General features: G+C 44.0%; 1 protein-coding gene and 1 pseudogene across 1 annotated transcript; one reads left to right on the top strand and one right to left on the bottom strand.

The window, feature by feature from the left end:
- Positions 1-377: 377 nt before the first annotated feature.
- Positions 378-2,529, bottom strand: LOC147982473 (putative F-box/FBD/LRR-repeat protein At1g78760). Its single transcript, XM_087516315.1, has 5 exons — positions 2,323-2,529; positions 1,884-2,289; positions 1,291-1,478; positions 1,018-1,201; positions 378-790 (listed from the first exon to the last, which is right to left on the bottom strand). The coding sequence occupies exons 1-5, from the start codon at positions 2,527-2,529 to the stop codon at positions 378-380; spliced, it is 1,398 nt and encodes a 465-aa protein (XP_087372441.1).
- A 1,455-nt stretch (positions 2,530-3,984) lies between these two features.
- LOC147982472 (protein FAR1-RELATED SEQUENCE 5-like) lies at positions 3,985-6,442 on the top strand (annotated as a pseudogene).
- Positions 6,443-21,051: the final 14,609 nt, after the last annotated feature.

Raw genomic sequence — 21,051 nt, 5'->3', positions numbered from 1 at the left:
AAGGATGTACGCTTGCAATGTTTGGGCCAGACCCTTGTTAATTACTTGGACGCTTCGTGCGTCTCCTCTATACCGACTATACGTACGACCTGCTTCGTTTTCATTATATATATAATCGGGGTTACAATCAAACTGCAAAGCATAAGCTATTTTTTTTTTGAACAAAGGTGATCCAAAGACATCTACGTCTAGTAGTAGTTCTAGGTTGCTTGGCACAAATATGTGCCACCGATTTCCTTCTCTCCCGATGTAATCAACAGTGAAAGAATCAAAACTTGCAGTTGGCTCTTTTACTCCCGGCACACAACCATCGGTGGTGATCTGTCATAGGTACCTTGATCCAGCCATCTCACAAATTGGTGGGCATCACTCTATAATCACAGATCGGAGACCAATATCATAGGCCAGCAGACGAACCCCATCCCGAAGTGGCATACGTCTCGGCAATTAGCAGTGAGGAGACAATAATACCAGATCGCTTGTCCTCTGATCAGGTTACCCATATGATCACGGATGATGATTCCGGTGCTGCCATGATGATCATTTTCGCACAAACTCGCATCAACATTCAGTTTCAGTGACCCCATGGCAGGAGGCCGCCACTTAGCTAGGGTCTTGGCAGGTTTCAGTCCATTCTCCCTTCCTGTAGTCGCAAGATCAAGCGCCCTGTCCAGCGCCCATTTGACAGGTTGTCTATTCGACGGCCTGCTTCGATTCGCTTGTGTTGTCGAGTACGCATCAAACCTCTCAGGCGCACGCGTTAGATTTTCCTCATTTTTTAACTCTTTTGCTGCATGGCACATACGCGAAAACAAAGAAACGAATCGCGTAGACGCGTGATGATTTTTTTTTTGTTGCAACAAAGACTCCAGTCTCCTATTTCTTTCCCAAAGAAACATTTTTTAACTGAGTTTTCAAGAAAAAAAATTGAGGACTCTGCGCTCGCCAGAGGAGGGAGCCACTATGCCGAGATCAAACCATACTTGAGTGAGGAATGTGTTTGATACTACTAGTGACCTTTGATGCTAATTTCCCCGCATGGGATGACAATCGGTAGCAGCACCTGCACCAATGCGCTCACCCTTGGATCATCTTTGCCGCAGTAGATCACAGTCCTCTCGATGGTAGGATAGTTCTCCGGTGACGATTCCTTACTCGCTGACAGATGACGGTCAACATCCTTGCATGTTCCACACTGCTCCTGCATTCAGTGTGCCAAGAGACAGCAGGGTAGCACATTAGTTCAAGGTTCCACACTACATAGGCAAATCTATCTTAAAGGAGTATTACCATTTTGAGCTTAAAGGTCAGATCCTTCAGTTTAGGGGAGTGCCGGAGAATGAGAAGCAGCGGAGTGAAGTCGGAAGCCATGCACCATTCGTCCAGCACCAGACTTGTGAGGTTGCCAAACACTGGGCATGTTTGCAAACCCCTCTCGAATGCGTGCTTCATGTTCATCAAAGATGAAATTAATGAAGCTAGTTATAATAGCAACATGACAAATAGGATTTGTAAAATAGTTGGTTAAACAATAAAGAAGATTGTGTCTTGCACTGATATCAAGAGGTACCTAATACTAGAAAATCTAGCAACGCAGTAGATAATATTCAGCTAAACTAGCATGTCACATAAATGTGAAAAAAGGAAAGCCCAATCAATCGTACCTCAGATAATGGTGATACAACTCCAAGGCTGTGACATGTGAGAGGCCATGGAGTATACTATAATCCAATATTTTGCCTCGATTGCCTTGGAGAACACCAGATCTTAGACTTATAGAAGTTGTAACTAGATAATGCAAATCCCTGGTTACTAGAAAACAGCAGGATATGTTGGGTCGAGGATAGACAGATGGTTTAGGTTTGGAGCACAAATCTCGAGACCTTGGTTGAAATAACAGCAGGATATGCGTATAGTCTTGAGCAACCTTGATGACATCTGCTGCGGGTCCAAGACATTGCAATGCCCCAGCTCTAGATGTTCAAGCACATGGAAGTCAAAATTCAGCAGCTTGAAAAAACTGTCATCCAAACTGACCTCTTGGAGTTTGATTCTTCTCAGGTGCTGAGAAGAAAACATTGACCTGTTGTCGAATATTATTCCGATGTCGCTAGAACCATAGACATGAAGCAAACGAGCTTTATGCCTGATGGCATGACGAATCCACGTATCACATTTGGTTTCAAAATCACCATCTCTGAATAAGATCCGAGCCTCATCCAAGGGTAGAGTGCCATCCCGCAAGAGTAGCAAGTGATCCCCAAACTTATGCAGCCTATTCTGATCCATCTCTCTCTTCTCCTGATCATCCTCACCATCCACGAAGTCATTGTAGTCTAGGTGGATGAAGGGCACGGAGGCCCAGAGATCACGCCACCTTGGGGAGAGCAAGCATGTGCGGACGACTTCTGGCATCGGCAGGAAGGACATCACAAGATGGAGCAGCGGGTCAGGAAGGCTGCTGAGCCTGTCAACACCATGTGCTGCTGATCCGCGCAACTTCTTGGAATTGGACACCGGCGACGACATCTTTACAGAGAGATGGCTGCATGAATCCAACAAGGCAAAGCATCACTAATCAAATACACACTGCAGAAATATCGGGAACACGTGAGGATTTGGTCCCATACACGACACAATTATCTATACATATATCTACCAACCATTGGAATTATGAAAGACTAAAAGCATAGCCATACATGATAGGATCATTGATATATTGTCAGGAGGTGATAATAAACACCAATTTGTTCACCTAGTTATTTTATTGAGGTGTTTTACGGTGATTGGGAAAGTACTGGCAGTACTTTCGAGTACTTACCCCTCCGATTTTTATTGGCCGTCCGATCTGGTGGGGGATTAAAAATGAATTAACTTAATTAGTTTAATCAGAGAAGGGCATAATGGTTCAGGGTAAAATATTCTGTTTTGAACCGATCACGTCCACGACGTCTAGATCCAGTCCTCGTTCTCATCAAGTTCTCGTTCCCGTCCTCTTCCTTCTGTCCGACGAGCCCGGCGAGAGGAACCAACACCTTCGGCGGCGGCGTCGTCGTCCTCCACCTCGTCCCATTCACTATAAACGACGTGCTCGGCTTCAGGAAAGAAGATTAAGGCGCGACATCTGCGGCGGCAGTGTCGGCGGCGGCACTATAGGAACTCGCCCCCGCCGATCACATCGCTTCCGGGCTTGCATCCTAAGGTATGAATCGCCCGAATCTCAAATCCTCCCCATTTGATTGGCCCGCTGGAAGTGACTATTGGCAAAAACTCCAACTTCCTCGTAGATGGATCTATACTCTGCGGTTGGCCCCTCGGTTAGGCCGCCGGGAGATATCAATGCTTGTTCTGAAAGTAGGCTTGTTTTTCTTGATGCAGCAGGAGATATCAATGCCTGCAGGAGATAGGCCATAAACTTACTTTGTTTCATAGCTTACATTCCTACTTTGATTTTTTTAGTCATCATCGATTTAGGTTTCCCTAGTGCATGCAATTTAATTTAGAATCCTCCTCCGATCTATTCGTCGCCGCTCGCCGCTCCTGACCTTCTCCGTCCTCGACCTGCCCGGCGAGAGGAATAAATTCATCGTCCTCGTCCTCCACCCAACCAACCCCAGCCCCCCATGCCGTCACCGAAGAAGAAGAAGGCCGGATCTGCGCCGGCTGAATCGGCGGCGACCGCGGCGGGCGATCCCATCTCTTCGCGCGTACCATCCTTAAGGTATGAATTCGGCTTGGCGTTCTTCTCGTTCTCTTGGCTGTTGCGCCCCTCCACCGTGCATGCAGTACAACCTCAACCCCACAAGATCCGGGTACGGACTAGAACAACGAATGGAAAGCTTCATCGTGGCATAGTTTCTCTTGAGCTAATCGCATCATGTTTGTTTAAGTAAGATGTTGACGTTTGAGATGAGATATAGTAAAGGAAGATGAGATACTGGTTCCATAGTTCACTTAATTTAGTTTATTAAAGTCATCATCACTTTAGGTTTGCATAGCGCATGAAATATAGTTTAAAGGAAGATGAGATACTACTTGTTGGACGTTGATGATTGGTTTCCCTCACATGTCAAACCAGCAAAGTCTTTTCCATGCACTTGTCTTTGCCTATGAGCTATTTTACACCTGCAACATTGATAAACAGAAAGATGTTGATGATTGGTTTCCCTCACATGTCATATGCAGGAAGACATGGCGTATGCAAGTGATGAGAGTATGTTCGAGTATGTAAATGTTGTCAGCAAGATGTTTGATAGTGAGGCTGAAGGTTATGAATTCTACAACAAATATGCTCTTGAAAAAGGTTTTAGTGTGAGGAAAAGCTACATTGAGTGGGATGGATCCAACAAATACATAATTTTAAGGAAAATTGTGTGTAGTCGTCAAGGGTTTCGCGAAGATAAGCACATGAAAAGAAAGATGGAAGATAGAAAAAGGAGGCCACGAAGTTTAACTCGTGTTGGGTGTAATGCTAAATTGGTCATTACGAGACAGGAGGAAACCGGTCGGTGGTTTGTCAAGGATTTCGTCGATGAGCACATCCATCCTCTAGCCCCACGGGATCTTTCTTGTCTGCTGCGTTCGCACAGATGAATTAGTGATGAGCAGAAAGCGGACATTGTGGACATGGAAAAATGTGGGATCCGCAAATACCGTATTATGGATATTTTGTGCTTTCAATACGGTGGATTTGATAAGGTTGGATGCATAAAGAGGGACGTTTATTATTTCTGCCATGCTAATAAGCAGGAGACAATCAGTGCCGGTGATGCTAAAACGGTGATCATGCACATGATGGCGAGGCGAGAGCGAGATGTGGATTTTTTCTTCAAGTACTTGGTAGACGAGCATGGCCATCTGAAGGGACTGTTCTGGGCTGATAGTCAATCGCGACTTGACTACGAGGCTTTCGGAGACGTTATTGTTTTTGATAGCACATACAGAACCAACAAATACAATCTGCCATTCATGCCTTTTGTCGGGTTGAATCACCACCGCAGCACTGTTATATTTGGCTGTGGTATAATTTCTCATGAAACAAGCCAGGCATACGAGTGGATGTTGCGGACCTTTTCTGATTGCATGGCATAGAAGCATCCGATATCTGTGATCACAGATGGGGACCTTGCAATGCAGAGAGCAATAAGGGTGGTCTGGCCAGACTCAAACCATAGACTATGTATATGGCACATTCAGCAGAACATTGTACGCCATCTGCATGATGACGACGTAAAGGAGGAATTCAGATCTTTCATTTATGATACTTCTCCATTGAAGAGCATGAGATAAAATGGATACAATTCTTACAACGGAATAAAGTAACCAGTGAGGAGTCTTGGCTGCATCAGATGTATCAGATGAGAAAGTTGTGGTGTGCTCCATATCTTGAGGGGCGTTGTTTCCTAGGATTGAGCAGCAATCAGAGGAGTGAGAGCTTGAACTCTGTGCTACATACGCATCTTGAGGGTAAGATGTCGTTGTTTGAAATGCTAGAGCACTATGAGCGTTGCCTTGCGTCGCGACGGATTAACGAAGCTCTCCATGACGTCGAAGCCTTGCAGTCCGCTCCATTTACAGAGGAAAAATGCTTCGCCGCTTGAGAAACACGCCGCAACAGTTTTCACACCTAGTGTCTTTAAGATGGTCTTATGGAGCATAGATGCTGTCAGCAAATGTCATATTAGAGAGATACTAGATGGATCAGAAGATTCCACTTATGTTGTGTCCAAGCAGGAAAGAATGGATAAAAAGTTTGGAGTGCGCATTAAAGAGCAAGGAGGTCTTTTGCACAGGGTGAGTTGTTCTTGCCGTAAGCTGGAATGCGCAGGCACACCATGTTCCCACATTTTTTTACATATTGGGGATTTTAAAACAAACAATTCTGCCCGGTTGTTGCGTTCCCACTAGGTGGACTATGAATGCAAAATGTGCATACGCACCTACCAGAAAAAACCAGATGTATGACTATTCGGTAAGCCTGCAGAGGTACCGCGAGTTGTGGAATTGTAGTCATGCCGCAAGTTTCCAGGCATGCCACTCTGATGAGGACTATCACCGTCTAAAGATGCTTTTGCAAGCACAACATCATGGCAAGCAATCAAGTTTTGAACAAGCTGACAGCAAGGAGTCAACTAATGCTCAGCATAACAGCATTAGGTTTGGCCCGTTGATGCCGCACTCGCAGAAAGTTGATAAGGTTCTGGATCCCGTGCATGTGCCAGGACGAGGTGCACCAAAGAAAAGGCTGCAAGCAAAGACAAAGAAGTCAAGATCACATAATATCTGTGGCTATTGCAAGAAACCAGGTCACAATCGACGTAAATGCGCTAAATTGCTAGAGGTACGAAATATGTTCATATTTTTTTGCATGTGTTTTACTCATAATTGATGTCCATGTGATTTATTGTATTCTTCTATGTAGGATCTCGAGGCTGAACTGTGATATCTACATATAGCATGAACCGACGATGAGCCAGAGAAAGTCGTGTGCCATTCAGCTTTGTGTGACGTGGTCTTTACATTCTATTTCATCGTGACAGTAATTTAGTGAAGTGCGGTTGTACTGCCATGTTACTGTATTAGTTCGACATCTTTCGTTTCCATTTTCTGTGCGTATCATTTGATGTCCAACTTTAAGAATGATGATGTATTTCAACAAATTGGGCACTATGATTCTTCACCCTTACTATGGTTGTCATGCATATTCATAATCATCATGCATATTCTTCATTTACAGAGCAATAATGAATGACGTATTTTTTAAATAAGCGGGGCCCACTGGGGTGTGCTTGGAAATCTTTGAAAAACGTCCATGCACGTTCATCTTCGCTGCATGCAAATCGGGCGGCCGCCGCTGTGCCAGTAGCTGTCAAGGCCTTGATGAATCACTATTCACATGCAGGTCCCCGACTCTTGCATGCAGGTCCCCGACTCTTGCATGCAGGTCCCCTTGAGGCATAGACCGATGTTTTCAGCAGTCAGTCTAGAGGGCATTATAAATTCAAAAAAATTCAAAAACTTGGAAACCTAGTTTTGTTTGTGGAAGAGATCATGTGTGCCAAAACTGAGGTAATTTGGAGGTGGTCGAAAAAATGCCCGCATTCCCGGAGGGACCATTTGGTTAACTTAAGCCAGCTTTTGAAAAAACGTGAATTTTTCGACCACCTCCAAATCACCCAAATTTTCTTGTACATGGTCACCCACATGTGCAAAACATGTGTATGCAAGAAATTTTTGAAAAAAATTATTTTACAATGCCCCCTTGAGGCATAGACCGATGTTTTCAGCAGTCAGTCTAGAGGGCATTATAAATTCAAAAAAAATTCAAAAACTTGGAAACCTAGTTTTGTTTGTGGAAGAGATCATGTGTGCCAAAACTGAGGTGATTTGGAGGTGGTCGAAAAAATGCACATTTCTGATATTTTCACAGGTTACAAAATATATTATTGGACAGAATATAGACAGCACCACACAGCAACAACACATTCATCCAATACAATAGAAGATAGCTCTCCGAATACAATTCATCATATTAGTCTCCGAATTCAAAAGACCGAACAAAGATAGAACATTACAAGTCTCGAGACCGCGAGTAGCGAGTTTGTCTTCACATTACAAGTCGATATCGATCATCTAAACTACCATCACATAGAAGAGAGTTGCGGTCATCACGATGAGCATCATCGCTATGAAACTGGTCTTCATCCGGTTCCTCCAACGCTCCCTCCTCTCTCCCGTTAGATAGCGGGCGTATCTAGATTCCGCCTCCGCCCTAGTGGTGTACCCTTTGTAACTGTTACCGCTGAAACGGTGAACCTGTCTCCGACACTCCTCCCAGTCGTCATAGACTCCGGGAACCTTACCCTTGTACACGACATATGACGGCATCTCTATGCATAAGCCAAACAACAGACAATACATAAGCAATAAATAAGTATGCAACAAAAGGATCAGAAGAGAAAAGCAAGACATTAATAGCACAATTCATGGTCCTAGTAATAAATAGCATCGATTACATCTAAGTCGAACGACTGTCCAAACCAAAGAGACATACAATTCATTAAAGTTTAATTACAACATGAGCCAATCAATGTTTCAGAACTACACATAGCATCACTACTTTCGACTCGACTCATGGGACCGGAGCGTGGATGAAGCCGCCTCTGTCCTGATGGTCATGAAATCGCGGGCGTTGTCAGCCTGCATTTGTAGCGTTGTGTCTATCTCACTGCACAGAACACGGAATGTTAGAAGAAATAAAGAACGATCGATGGATGCATTTTTTGCTGTTTTGGCTGATGTTGTTTTGGTGCTGTTTTCGTGCCATTTAGGATGGCTGGAGTGACTTTTTGGTGCCATTTTTGATCTCTTAATATGGTTGAAGTGAGAGCAAAATATGGCTGTTATTTTTTTTGTTTTGTTTCAGAAACAGGACAAACCAAAGGGCCCACGTCTCCCCTCCAGATTTTTCGAGGGCCAAAGGGCAGGACGTTTGAGTTTTCGAGGCAACTCCCCACGTCTCCCCTCCACTGGCAACTCCCCACGACTCCCCTCCACTGGCAACTCCCCACGACGCAGGGAACTCCCCTCCTAGTCCATTGCCGCTCAATCTGCCTCCCTCTGCCTCCCTCCTCATTCCATTGCCGCTCCATCTTCCTCCCTCTGCCTCCACCATCAAGCAACTCCCCTCTGCCTCCACCATCGCTGGCCAGGAGGGCAATGGCGGAGGAATCATGGAGCAACTCCCCTCCGTCTGCCAAGAGAATGGCGGAGGCATCGTGGAGCAACTCCCCTCCGTCTGCCAAGCGTCACCAAGGTGAGGCGTCTGGCAAGGAGCCGCTGGTGGTCGACGACGACGTTCCGGTCCCCGGGCAGAAGCAGGACTACACCGTGCCGCTCATGGTTGATATCCACCTGAAGAAGGAGAAGCTGGATGTCGTATGCACCAGCAATCCAGACGAAGCCAACAAGAGGATCCGCGAGATCAGGAGGAGGCTCGGCGGCATGCTTTCTCGGTCGATCGGCGTTGATGTCGAGTATACGAGGGAAGATGAACCTCCGCAAAAGGCTGCAGTTCTACAGTTATGCGTGGAGGATCTCGTCCTGGTATACCACATCACCGCGGCAACCAAATGGTAAAAACATCCATTTCTGAAGTTCTGATGTTTCTGTCTAATTAGTAGTTTCTGAAGTTTCTGAAGTAGACGCAATAGTTCTGTAGTTCTGAAGTAGATGCAATACTAGTTCTGAAGTTCTGAAGTTTCTGTCTAATTAGTAGTTTCTGTAGTTTCTGAAGTTTCTGAAGTAGATGCAATAGTTCTGAAGTTCTGAAGTAGATGCAATACTAGTTCTGAAGTTCTGAAGTTTCTGTCTAATTAGTAGTTTCTGAAGTTTCTCAAGTAGATGCAATAGTTCTGAAGTTTCTGAAGTTTCTCAAGTAGATGTAATAGTTCTGAAGTTCTGAAGTAGATGCAATACTAGTTCTGAAGTTCTGGAGTAGATGCAATACTAGTTCTGAATTTTATGTCTAATTAGTAGTTTCTGAAGTTTTTGAAGTAGATGAATTTGATGCACCAGATTAATTTGATGCAGGCCCAAGGAACTCCGCCCGCTCCTGCAGGAGAAGAAGCTGTACACCTTTGTTGGCTTCTCCATTGGAGGTGACAAGGAGAAGATGAAATTGTCTGGTTTGGAGATCAACCCCGACAAGTACGTCGACATGCAGCGCAAATGGAGAGTTCCAAACAATGGAAAGAAGTGGCAGGCTTTGGCTGAGTTGGCAGCCAGCCTCATCCACCCATCGTACAAGGAAATGAAGCAGAAGATCAACAAGGAATTGGACCACAAACTATGGGGGGACAGCCCACTGCCAAACAACCTCATCGAGTACGCAGCGAAAGATGCGCACGTCACCTACGAGGCATGGAAGAAAATCGAAATCGTCAAAGAAGGTTTGGAGTACTGGCAACAGGCGGAGGATCATTGGGATGACCCCTACTACTGGGGATATTGAGTTGTTTGTGGTATTATGTGTCTCAGTTTGCACTTATTTGGTTGAACAAGTTTGCTTTTGTAATGCTGAACAAGTTAGCTTTTGTTATGTTGAACAAGTTTGCTTTTGTAATGATGAACAAGTTTGCTTTTGTTATGTAGTTATGTGATTGTTATGATGCTGGTGCAGAACACTTATGGTTGTGATGTGATGCAAAATCCTTCAACTTTTGGTGATCATTTAGTTCAAGTTTTGGTCAGATCATACAGAATGTTGTCTAGAAGTTTTTGTGATCATTTAGTAGTTTTTTATACAGAAGCCTTTCACTATAACTGAAAAAGCTGAAGTTGTCAGCATGAAGAATCACACAACACAGCACCTACATTATGATGATACACAATCAACTTCAGACCTGAATGCATCCAATTCGGCCTTTCCCAAGCAGTGATGGTAACTGAAAGTATAACAACTAAAAACGCAGCTCTATTGTATGTGTCCAATAGTGCCATCATAACAGAACTTTGAAAAGTCCTATATTATACAGTAGCAAGCATCACAAGTTTCAGATGGTTTTCTAGCAAGTATTTTCCAGAAAAGTGGATTGGTGGCACAAAATTTCTACACTCAGTCGATCTACCTAGCATTATCAGCATGGATACCATTGAGACGTGAACAGAAACTGGGGTACCTGCGCTGTCCTGCGGTGGTTGAGGAGATGGATCCGGCCGATCCCGTTCGGGGGGCGCGGGGGGCAGCGGGGGTGGAGTCGCCAACGGCGTGCAGGGGCGGCGGACAGAGGGGGACGAGTAGGGGATCTGGCGATGGAGGGAGGGAGGCCACAGTGCGAGGGGAATAGGTGGAGTGCGGGGAGGGTTCTAATGGCCTAATTTGGATGGGCCTAATTCGGATGGGCCGTCTCGTTGTCTGCGCCTGAGGCATGCATGCATGGGAATGGCGGCGACGTGGGTTTGCATGCGCAGGTGGCGGACGTGAACTTTATCTATCCGAAATATGTTATGATTTCTACCCGAAAACAAGCTCGCGTGCGACGCGCTCCCGTGCGACGCACGCCTCTCGCGTGATACGCGATTCCGATGCGACTGCGTGCCAAGTTTTATAGATGAAAACTTCTTTAGACACAATGCCATCTCAAAAACAACTCAGAAACAACTGTATGATTGATCATAAAACACATGCATTGTTGTTCAAAGAACTGTCTCATGAATAAATTGTAACATAATTGCGAACATAGTGTGAAACAGAAAACAAAATGTTTGTTTGCAACTAAATAATCCTGGTTTGAAGCTTAAACTGGTTGAAAAACAATTGAGCCTACTCCATATTGTCTTCTGCACTGCCAAAATCCAGTGACCTCTTGCGTTGCGTCGTTGGCGACGACCCATGTGCTTCAATCTTTTTCTCTTTAACATCAATGTAACCATACAACTTAAGTTGTTCTTGGTCTTTCTCTGCCAACTCTCTAGCAAGACCCTCCATTTCTTGGATTCTCACTTCCTGTAGAAAACCATAGGAATTGTATTAGGAAGAACTCAAAAAAGATGTAGCCATAAACTAGATGCATGTAACATGTAAAATTTGAACCTCGGAATCAATGTCATCCTCGGGAAAATAATCCGTAGTTCTATTGTACACAATGTACAGGTGACATGTCTTGCTGCCATTCAGATCAGAAAGCATTTTTTGTACATCATCTGGTCCTGCAATCAAGAACATTCCTTCTGGCAGCTTCCATGCAGACCCGGGTAAGAAGTAGTACAGTTCTGCTCCCAGTTTGCAACCAAAAGTATCTCTCATTTCACTCATAATGAGATCATAGGTCACTTTGGCGGGTTCAAAAATTCTGACTTCTGCCGGGTGTTCATCAAAGTATGCTCTCGGGACATGTGACATCTCATCATCCCTACTAACAAAAAATTCCATGACCAGCACCTAGTATCTCACATCAGAGTTAATACATTCAATGAGTAAAGGGGCAAACATAATTTTTTATGTGCATAGCAACATTGCGACGTTGTTACATGCTTATGTGGAATGTATCCTTCATGTCGAGTGACTGGGGATTGTGCCATCTCAAACCTTCTCACCTTTTTATGTGGAATGTATCCTTCATGTGGTGTGACTGGGGAGTCTGCCATCACAGGTTTCTTATCCTGCGTATGAAACGTCGATAGTGGGTTTACACACAAGTTTTGAAAGGTCATACCATATCTTGGGTATGCATCGTTGCGAGGTACTTACAAGGGGAGAATTGACGATATGTTGTTGGGGTGGACTGATGTGGCATTGAACGGGTGACTGTATCGCAATGTCTCGAGTGAATGGCGACTGTGCCGTCTCATGATGCTTAGCCTACATACAATCACCGACATAAGGTTGCCACAAATTGAAGATGTTTGTATCATAGAATACGTAGGTCCTTAATATATAGAATCGGTGCGAGATACTTGCAGGGGGAGAATAATTGAAGACATGTTGTCGGGGTGGCCGTGAGATCGCACGGTCTTCTAACATATGTCCTTCCAAGCGGACCTTCTCCAGCATCGCCTTATAATCCATGTCCGACCGCTCCTGTAGCAGCTTACTTTCCATATCCGCACGTGCCTGCAACACATAGGCATCCATCCTGACTCGCTCTGTCTGTATAATACTGTCCACAAGCTTCCGGTCCTTCTGCAACGTTTGATGCATTTCCTTGTAGCCTAAGACAAACTTTTTTTCCATGTACTCACAGTCCCTCTTATACTTTTCTTCAATATCAAGACGCATCTTCGCCATCTTACGGGAAAACTCCTCACTTTCCTCCTTTATCATCCTGTCCACGTATGAACGTTCTTTTTTCAGTTTCTTATCTACCTCAGCGCGATCCTTTTGCACCTTCAAGTCGATCTCCTGACGCGCTTCATGCAAAGACTTGTCATACTCCGCACGGTTGTTATGCGCCTCTGAGACCATGGTCCCTACAGCAACACATATACCCATAGTATGAAAATTGTATCCGCACCCTCATCCAACTAATTCGAAACAATATGACCGTGAAAAAATATTCATAATCAGTTCGTACGATCAACTAGTACAAACTATCAATCAAAAAGCTCTTGCATGACATCTTGTACTCGAATCACACCAGAACTACTCAACTATGGCAAAAGCTGGATTTTCTAATCTCTTCGGAAATTACTTGTTGGTCGAATCAATGGAAAAAATAATGAGCACTGCAATCGAAGATGAGAGAAGCCGTGGAGGAGACCTTTTTAATGGGCGTCGGCGTGGTCGCTTGAGAGGCGATGGCGCGATCCCGGCGATGGCTATGTGAGGAGAAACAAGGTAGATGGGGGTGGTTAGGATAGGGTAGATATGCGGTAGAATGGGAAGGTATATATCCGTGATTGTAGGGTTAATTAGTTATTTTGAAGTAATGCGCTTCGATGCAAGTTTTTTTTAACGAGCGCGATCTTTCCAGGGCTTCGAAAACGTGTGCACTGACCGCGGGTCGAACCACATATCACACAAGCCCGAGCCATCGCCGTGCCCGTGCCAACCCGCCGCCCACCATTCTAACTTATTGTTCTCTAAAAAAGGAAGAGCAATAAATTCAGTCCAAGAATTTCCAGATATAATTGTCAACCCATTTTCGTTCGTAATTACGAGATATGTTTGGCGCAATTAGTGGCTAACTGGGTTCTTTTTTTTTGAGGAATAGTTGCAACTTGGTTTGATACATGCCAAACGTTACGTTCAGATTAGTTGCATTATTTCGTTCATTTTTTACCAAAAAAATCTATACAAAGTGTTAATTGGACAATGTGAACAATGTGGCACGAAGATTGTCGGCCCAGCCACTGGATGGAACGGATGGTACATGTACACGCAAGTACGATCTCTGACACGCGCATTTCGGGTCCCTGTACATGTACATGTAAACCAACCCAACATTGATCCGGTTCAGTGGATGCATGCATGCTCTATGTGGCACGAAGTATGTTGGCCGAGCCAGTCGACGGACCAGATCGATGCTACAGGAGGGACTCCATTGTAGACCAATGCTCCATCAATGTCCGGTGTGTGTGCTACGTCCACCGTAAGACAAACATAGTTCCGTCAACCCTAAAACCCTTAACCCTAAACCCTGATAACCCTAAACCCCCACCCCCTCCCACTAAACCGTAAAAACATTCAAATTTTTGCCCCACATGGAAACCATTATGCATGCATTCTCTATGTGGAGATGGGATGCCATGAAAGATTTTTCGGATTATACACGCAAGTACGATCTCTGACACGCGCATTTCCGGCCTAGCATGTCAGCACCCCAAAAGCACTAGCTGGGTTCCTCACCTGTATGAAACCAACCAAACATCGATCCGGTCCAGTGGATGGATGCATGCTCTATGTGGCACGAAGTTTGTCGGCCGAGCCAGTCAACGGACCGGATCGATGGTACCGGATGGAATTCATTGTAGACCAACGCTCCATCAATGTCCGGTGTGTGTGATACGTCCACCGTAAGACAAACATAGTTCCGTCAACCCTAAAACCTTTAAACCTTAAACCCTGATAACCCTAACCCCCCCCCACTAAACCATAAAAACATTCAAATTTTTGCCCCACATGGAAACCATTATGCATGCATTCTCTATGGGGTCATGGGATGCCATGAAAAAAGTTTGGGATTATACATGCAAGTACGATCTCTGACACGCGCATTTCCGGCCTAGCATGTCAACACCCCGAAAGCACTAGCTGCTTTCCTCACCTGTATGAAACCAACCCAACATTGATCCGGTCCAGTGGATGGATGCATGCTCTATGTGGCACGAAGTTTGTCGGCCGAGCCATTCAACGGATCGGATCGATGCTACCGGAGGGAATCCATTGTAGACCAACGCTCCACCAATGTCCGGTGTGTGTGCTACGTCCACCGTAAGACAAACATAGTTCCGTCAACCCTAAAACCCTAAACCCTGATAACCCTAACCCCCCCCCCCCCACTAAATCGTAAAAACATTCAAATTTTTTCCCAACATGGAAACCATTATGCATTCATTCTCCATGTGGTCATGGGATGCCATTAAGAAAGTTTGGGATCATTAGTACATATACATGAAAGTACGTTCTCTGACACGCGCATTTCCGGGCTAGCATGTAAACACTCAACCCTAAACCCTGATAACCCTAACCCCTGATAACCCTAAACCCCTAAACCCCTAAACCCCTAAACCCTAATAACCCTAAACCCCTAAACCCTAAACCCCCTAAACCCCACACCGAGTTCACAAGATTTTCTTATTTCTTTATATCATTTATCCAAATCTCACATAACTCACGCGGCCCACCCCTCCCTAAATCCCGCGATTAAAGCTCCGCATTCTAACCACCCGGGCCGTCCGCACCTCCCACGACCGCTGCAAGATCAGATCGGAGACGCCGGTCGCCCACGGAATACAGGAGTCGGCGGCCAGCACTCGCCGCCCACCGCCAACGTGATCTGAGGGCTCGGACGTCAGTGTTCTTCTCGCCGCCTCCTCCTCGCGTGAAGGCGCCGTTTTTCCTTTGCGCCGTCGACCGCGCTATACCGGCACTTATAGTTTCCGACGCACTAACCGCCGCCAGCTACTCGGTGGCACCATCTCCGAGATAAGGTATTAGCTGATCGTAACTCTTTATAATCGTTGTCCGCCGATGCTTTAGTTGTTGAACCCTCATAGGTTTTGCACCCAAATAGGTTCTGTGCTTAAACCCATAAGTGGATCATATGTTAAATGACCCAGTTAATTTTGTTAAAATTAATTCTCTGCTAATTTTGTTATACATTTTCCAATTTTGTTCAGATTAATTGAGCCTGATTTTATCATTGCATACGAGGCAGCAATGTCAGTTTCAGATACGAACCTTAATAATGGAGAAAAGCCCATCTCTGAAATTACCGATGCGGTAAGTAATTTATTGTTTGTGTACAATCGTTTTGTACACATAATTCATGTGTACTCAGTAATATTTAATGGCATGTAACAGGAACTCGCCGAAAAGCATGGTCATATGAAGTTAGTATGCTCACAGACAAGGTTCGGAAAAACCATGAAACTGTTGTCACAGGGCCACAAAAAGTACATCATATCAGAAACTAGTCTTGGCGGTCTAACCCAGATGCATGAAGTGACTCTATGGCGCATAATGTTGGTTAGACTAGCCAAGAGCATAGATATGGACACGCAATCCATTACCATCGGTAAAACGCCAATTCCTATAACAAAAGAGGACGTGCAAGGTATATTTGGCATTCCGATAGAAGGGGAGGATATAGAGCCACATCTGGAAATGCAAACCGACACAAAATTGTTTACCGCCTATGCAAACAATGGGCAAATTTTGATTTCTGACCTTGAAACGGCGATCCGAGCTTCCAAAGCCCCAGACGGCGATTTCCTGAGGCGGTTCATTCTGTACGCAATTGGTACTGTTCTAGCACCAACAGCACAACATTATGTGGACTCAAAATTTCTCAACCTTGTTACAGATCTTGAAAACCTTCGGAAATTTAACTGGGGATGTTTCACACTTAATCACTTCTTCAAGTCCATTCACAAGTTTAGAAATCGAGATCACGTAAATCTACAAGGAAATCTAATTCTGCTCCAGGTTAGTGATTGATCACTACTTAATGTCCTTTAATTATTGTTCTGTTGCATATCTGTATGGTGATGTACTAATTTATTGTGTAGTATTGGTACTGGGAGCACGTGCGTAGTGGCCGATTAATGTATGCTTCTAGACCCCCTCCATTGATCACACGATGGGACGAAATGATGGCTACTTTAAGAAGCGATGCTTACGAGAAAGGAGGTCTTCATAACGGGCTGGTACCTATCTACAATTGAACTTTCTATATCCGCTTTTTTATTTGGTACTAATGGTTCATTATATTTTAAAAAAATAGGCTGTCATGGAAATTTGTGCTCCTCAACGACCGTCCGAGAATTCTATTAATTTTCCAAGAAAAAAAGATGAACATGTGCATCAACATGATTCGTATGGAGCACCATCACAAGGACAGCAATTTAGTAGCTAGCAAGTATGTACTCCAAAGACTATTTGTTTTTGCAATATCACAAATAGGTGTCATGGAACCTCATTCATTTAGCTATTGTTATCAACGGGGTTTTATTTTGTTTACACAGATTGAAATGGTAGTTGAAGTCATGAATGCACGCATTGCTGATCATGAAAAGAAGGTATGCAGGAAGTTAATGGAAATTGAGCACAGATTTGATGTCAAATACCAGACTCTAGGTGAAGACTTGATCGACATGAAGACTAAAACTGGCACTAATCCTAGGTTGTCGAAGGCCGAGGACGAAATTAAAGACTTAAGGAGGGAACTCCATGTATGTCATACTGTGCATTTTGTATTTTTTATGAATATGTTCCTTCATGTTCATTATTGTTTGCATTGTTACAGGACTTAAAATACGAATTTACAAGGAACCGACAATTAGTGTCACAGAAAGGAGGCGTGCAGGTGATCAAAATTGGCCCAACACGTTAATATCTAAAATTAACAAACTAATGATGAACTACCTTTGTTCATTGTAGGATCAAGTCAATGTGTGCAATTCATCCCTAACAGGAACTCCTAGGGCTAGCCAATTCACGACAGGGACTTCGAGTACACCAAGTGCAAGACATGTAACGGAAAACAATGAGCAACCAAAATTAACTCCGATGAAGCCTGTCTTTGGTAATGATTACAAGTTCACGGATGAGGACATAGAGACAGCCGTTTACATCCGCGGAACATATGACCCTGTTGAAATAGCTAGAATCGGAGACATTTCCCTCACAGCAGAAAATCTGAAGCGAAATTTGGACGAGAAATACATTTATGGTGATGTAAGCCCATTATACTCTATTCTACATCATTACTGGAACAACTGTCTTATTATTGTATGATTGAAAATTTGGCAGGTTATTATGGCATATGCTCGCATTAGCCAAATTGAGAATGATACTACCTCAATCATATCCCCTCAAGAAACCGAAAAGCTGTTACAAATGAAGAGGGTGGTTTCTGTTGGACGTGCAGCCTCATGGTTAGCTCGTGTAGCAGGAAAATTTGTAGGGCGCCGAAAGGTACACATTTTCCACACTTTCATAGTTTACGTACACACTATACACGAAAAATTTCGGTTCTCAACCCAGCCCAAATTTTACTGCAGGTGCATGTCCCACTCAATGTACACCAAAACCATTGGATGCTAATGATGTTTAATTTTGACAAAAAAGAAATTCAGACTCTGAACTCCATCAATTATCATTGCGACAAGACCAAGGAAGATTCTCTTGTAAGTGTTCTCTTGCTGCCTCTTTTGATCCGCATGGAACATGATCTCCCAAAGTACCGTAACCCTATGTATAACTCGTCGTACCCTAGGTGGACTCGATTCAGTTCTGCATTGACGAAGCTGTCAAGAAAGGGTTGATATCACCAGCTAATAACATCAATTTTGCCAAATGGACCAAAAAACGCTATGAGAACATAGCACAACAGACCGATGGGTACGCATGGCCTCATAAATTATTATGTGCGTACACGAATAAGATTACTGATCTTTAACTAAACATCGCAGGACTTCCTGTGCGGTTTGGACACTGCAGTACATGTTGTCATGGAACGGGGATGAAATGACCGACATTTTGAACCAGGTAATTGAATGCCTAATTTAAATTTGTACTTTGTTTAGCTTGAAAGCTATGCTGACGTCAGTGTCGGTTATCCAATATAGGCAAGGATAGATTTTTTCAGGTGGAAAATATGTATAGCCTTACTGCATTCAAATTGCAATGCGCTTCGTCTCGAATCATATAAGTTCCCCATAACGGTTAGCGCTACATAAAGAATATATCATTTATTTCATAAGTCTCATGATTAGAACTAACGCAGCACTCTCTCTTATACAGAAGGAGGTGTACGATGCCCAGCAAGCAGTTCTACCTGATGCTTCAGAAGAGGACGTACAATTAGTCAACAATCCCGATGGTTCCAACGAACCTGACACATCCAACTCCCAGAAGGATACCGGTGCAGCCAACTCCCCCAATAATGGTGCACCCAACTCCCCCAAAAGGAAGAGAGCACGTGGACGCCCGAGAAAGCTAGTCGATCCCGAGCAAGCAGCAAAAACAAAGAGTCTTAAAGAACTGAAACTTAAATTTGATAGCAAGACCATAGCCAACCAAGTGTCTTCATTACCATCACGGTCACGCAGAGAGCATAAACCAGCACCAGCTTTATTGAGCCCATTCAAACACAAATAGGTAGCATCAATTGATACATGCTCATGCTCTACTTCTAGCATCATTTGATACACGTTTAGTTCTTATCAGAAAGTGGAAATAGGTACTTTTGGCAATCATGAGCATCCTCTACTTATTGCAATATCTAATGCATCATCAGTACAAAGCTTGATTTGGCAATTGGTGGAATCGGCAATCATTTTCATGCTTTCATTTTGTTAAAAATTAATGCATAGTTCAGTTGTAATTGCTCATAGATATGGTAGGAACATGCTGAGTTATACACTAAACATAGTCATGCCAAGCTATAACTACCATAGTCATATTATGACAGTTCCTAGCATGCATCACCGTACAACAGAATAACACAGCAACCATAACATAGACCACCGTACGATACTTGAGTTGCTAAGGCCTTGTACAATGCAAGGTGCTTAGGGGAGTTGCTTGTAGAAATAAACCAGGCTTTTCTTAAGCACATGTGCTTGTTTGTACAGGGTAGACGCATAACTGGGCCCATACACTATGCAGGTCGAGAAGGGGCGAAAGATAACCCAGATAGGAGGAGATGATTGGGATCGTTTCATCGCCCGCAACCGTCTTAGTGGGGGTGAATTGATCAGCTTCTCCTTCAGAAAAGATAGGCCCAGGATTTCTGTTATCTATCTAAATTTGATTCCGGATAGTGAGGAGGAAGTTCATGAGGAGGAAGATGGTGCTGAGTCAGATGATGACGATTCTGATGATGATGAGAACCCACTTGTTGAATACCTGTATGCCCAAGGACTCAGACTGGGCGACGAGGAAATCGGCAACCTCTGGGACATGCTTCCGCTACGTTAAGACTACCTAGGGAAGCCATTCGTGACCCGCCTCACAAGGACGAATGTTAAACGGCATATCATGGTATGTTACTTAGTGTGGTAATTACATGATATACATGCTTAGTTAGTGTAGTAGTTCATATGATATGCATGTTGTAGTACTGTGATGAGAGGCCTAGTTTAGAATTCATTTAGTGAAGAATTTTATGACATGCATGTAGTGTAGTAATATGCGATGATATGCTTAGTGTACGCAGTAATCTAATGATATGCCTAATTACTGTAGTAATTTGATGCTTGGCGTATAGTGTACTGATGTGATGATATATATGCTCAGTGTTGAATCCAATGATATATGTGTCTTGAAGTGTATGCTTTGTTGATAATTGCACGTGACATGATCATATATCATGTCAACTGTTTTGCTATTTCCACTAATGTATATGATCATGTCAACTGTTTTCAGAAATTACCTAAGAGGTTACTTGATAGCTGTGGCATCGACCCGGACGAAAAAGGCATGGCTGCCGGACTACGCCTTACCAGAACGGGCTCCATCACCAGCTGTGCCTATGCAGTGGACACGGACGGTCGCACTGTCTTGAGCAGGGCAGGGTGGAAGAAGTTCCTTCGTGCCAAGAATCTTCGGGTAGGACAGGCCATCCTACTCACTGTTGCGAACACCCGTCGCCATGACTTGAGGATGATGATCACCATCCACCTCATTTAGAACTGTGGTGGGCCATGTATCAATCTGAAATGAACTTGTTATGTTAGCTCTTGTTTGTGAGTACTTGTCGTGTATTACCGTACCTATATCTACTCATATTAACTGGTACCTAATGCTCTACTAGCTATGATTATTCCACTGTGTGATGTTTTATAGGCTGTAGTGTGACATGGTAACTGTTATATATGGTGGAG

The sequence above is a fragment of the Triticum urartu genome, chromosome 3A (genome assembly GCF_056163025.1).
Source record: "Triticum urartu cultivar PI428250 chromosome 3A, HENAU_Tu73, whole genome shotgun sequence".
Taxonomy (NCBI): Eukaryota; Viridiplantae; Streptophyta; class Magnoliopsida; order Poales; family Poaceae; genus Triticum; species Triticum urartu.
This window is presented reverse-complemented; position numbering and strand designations above follow the sequence as displayed.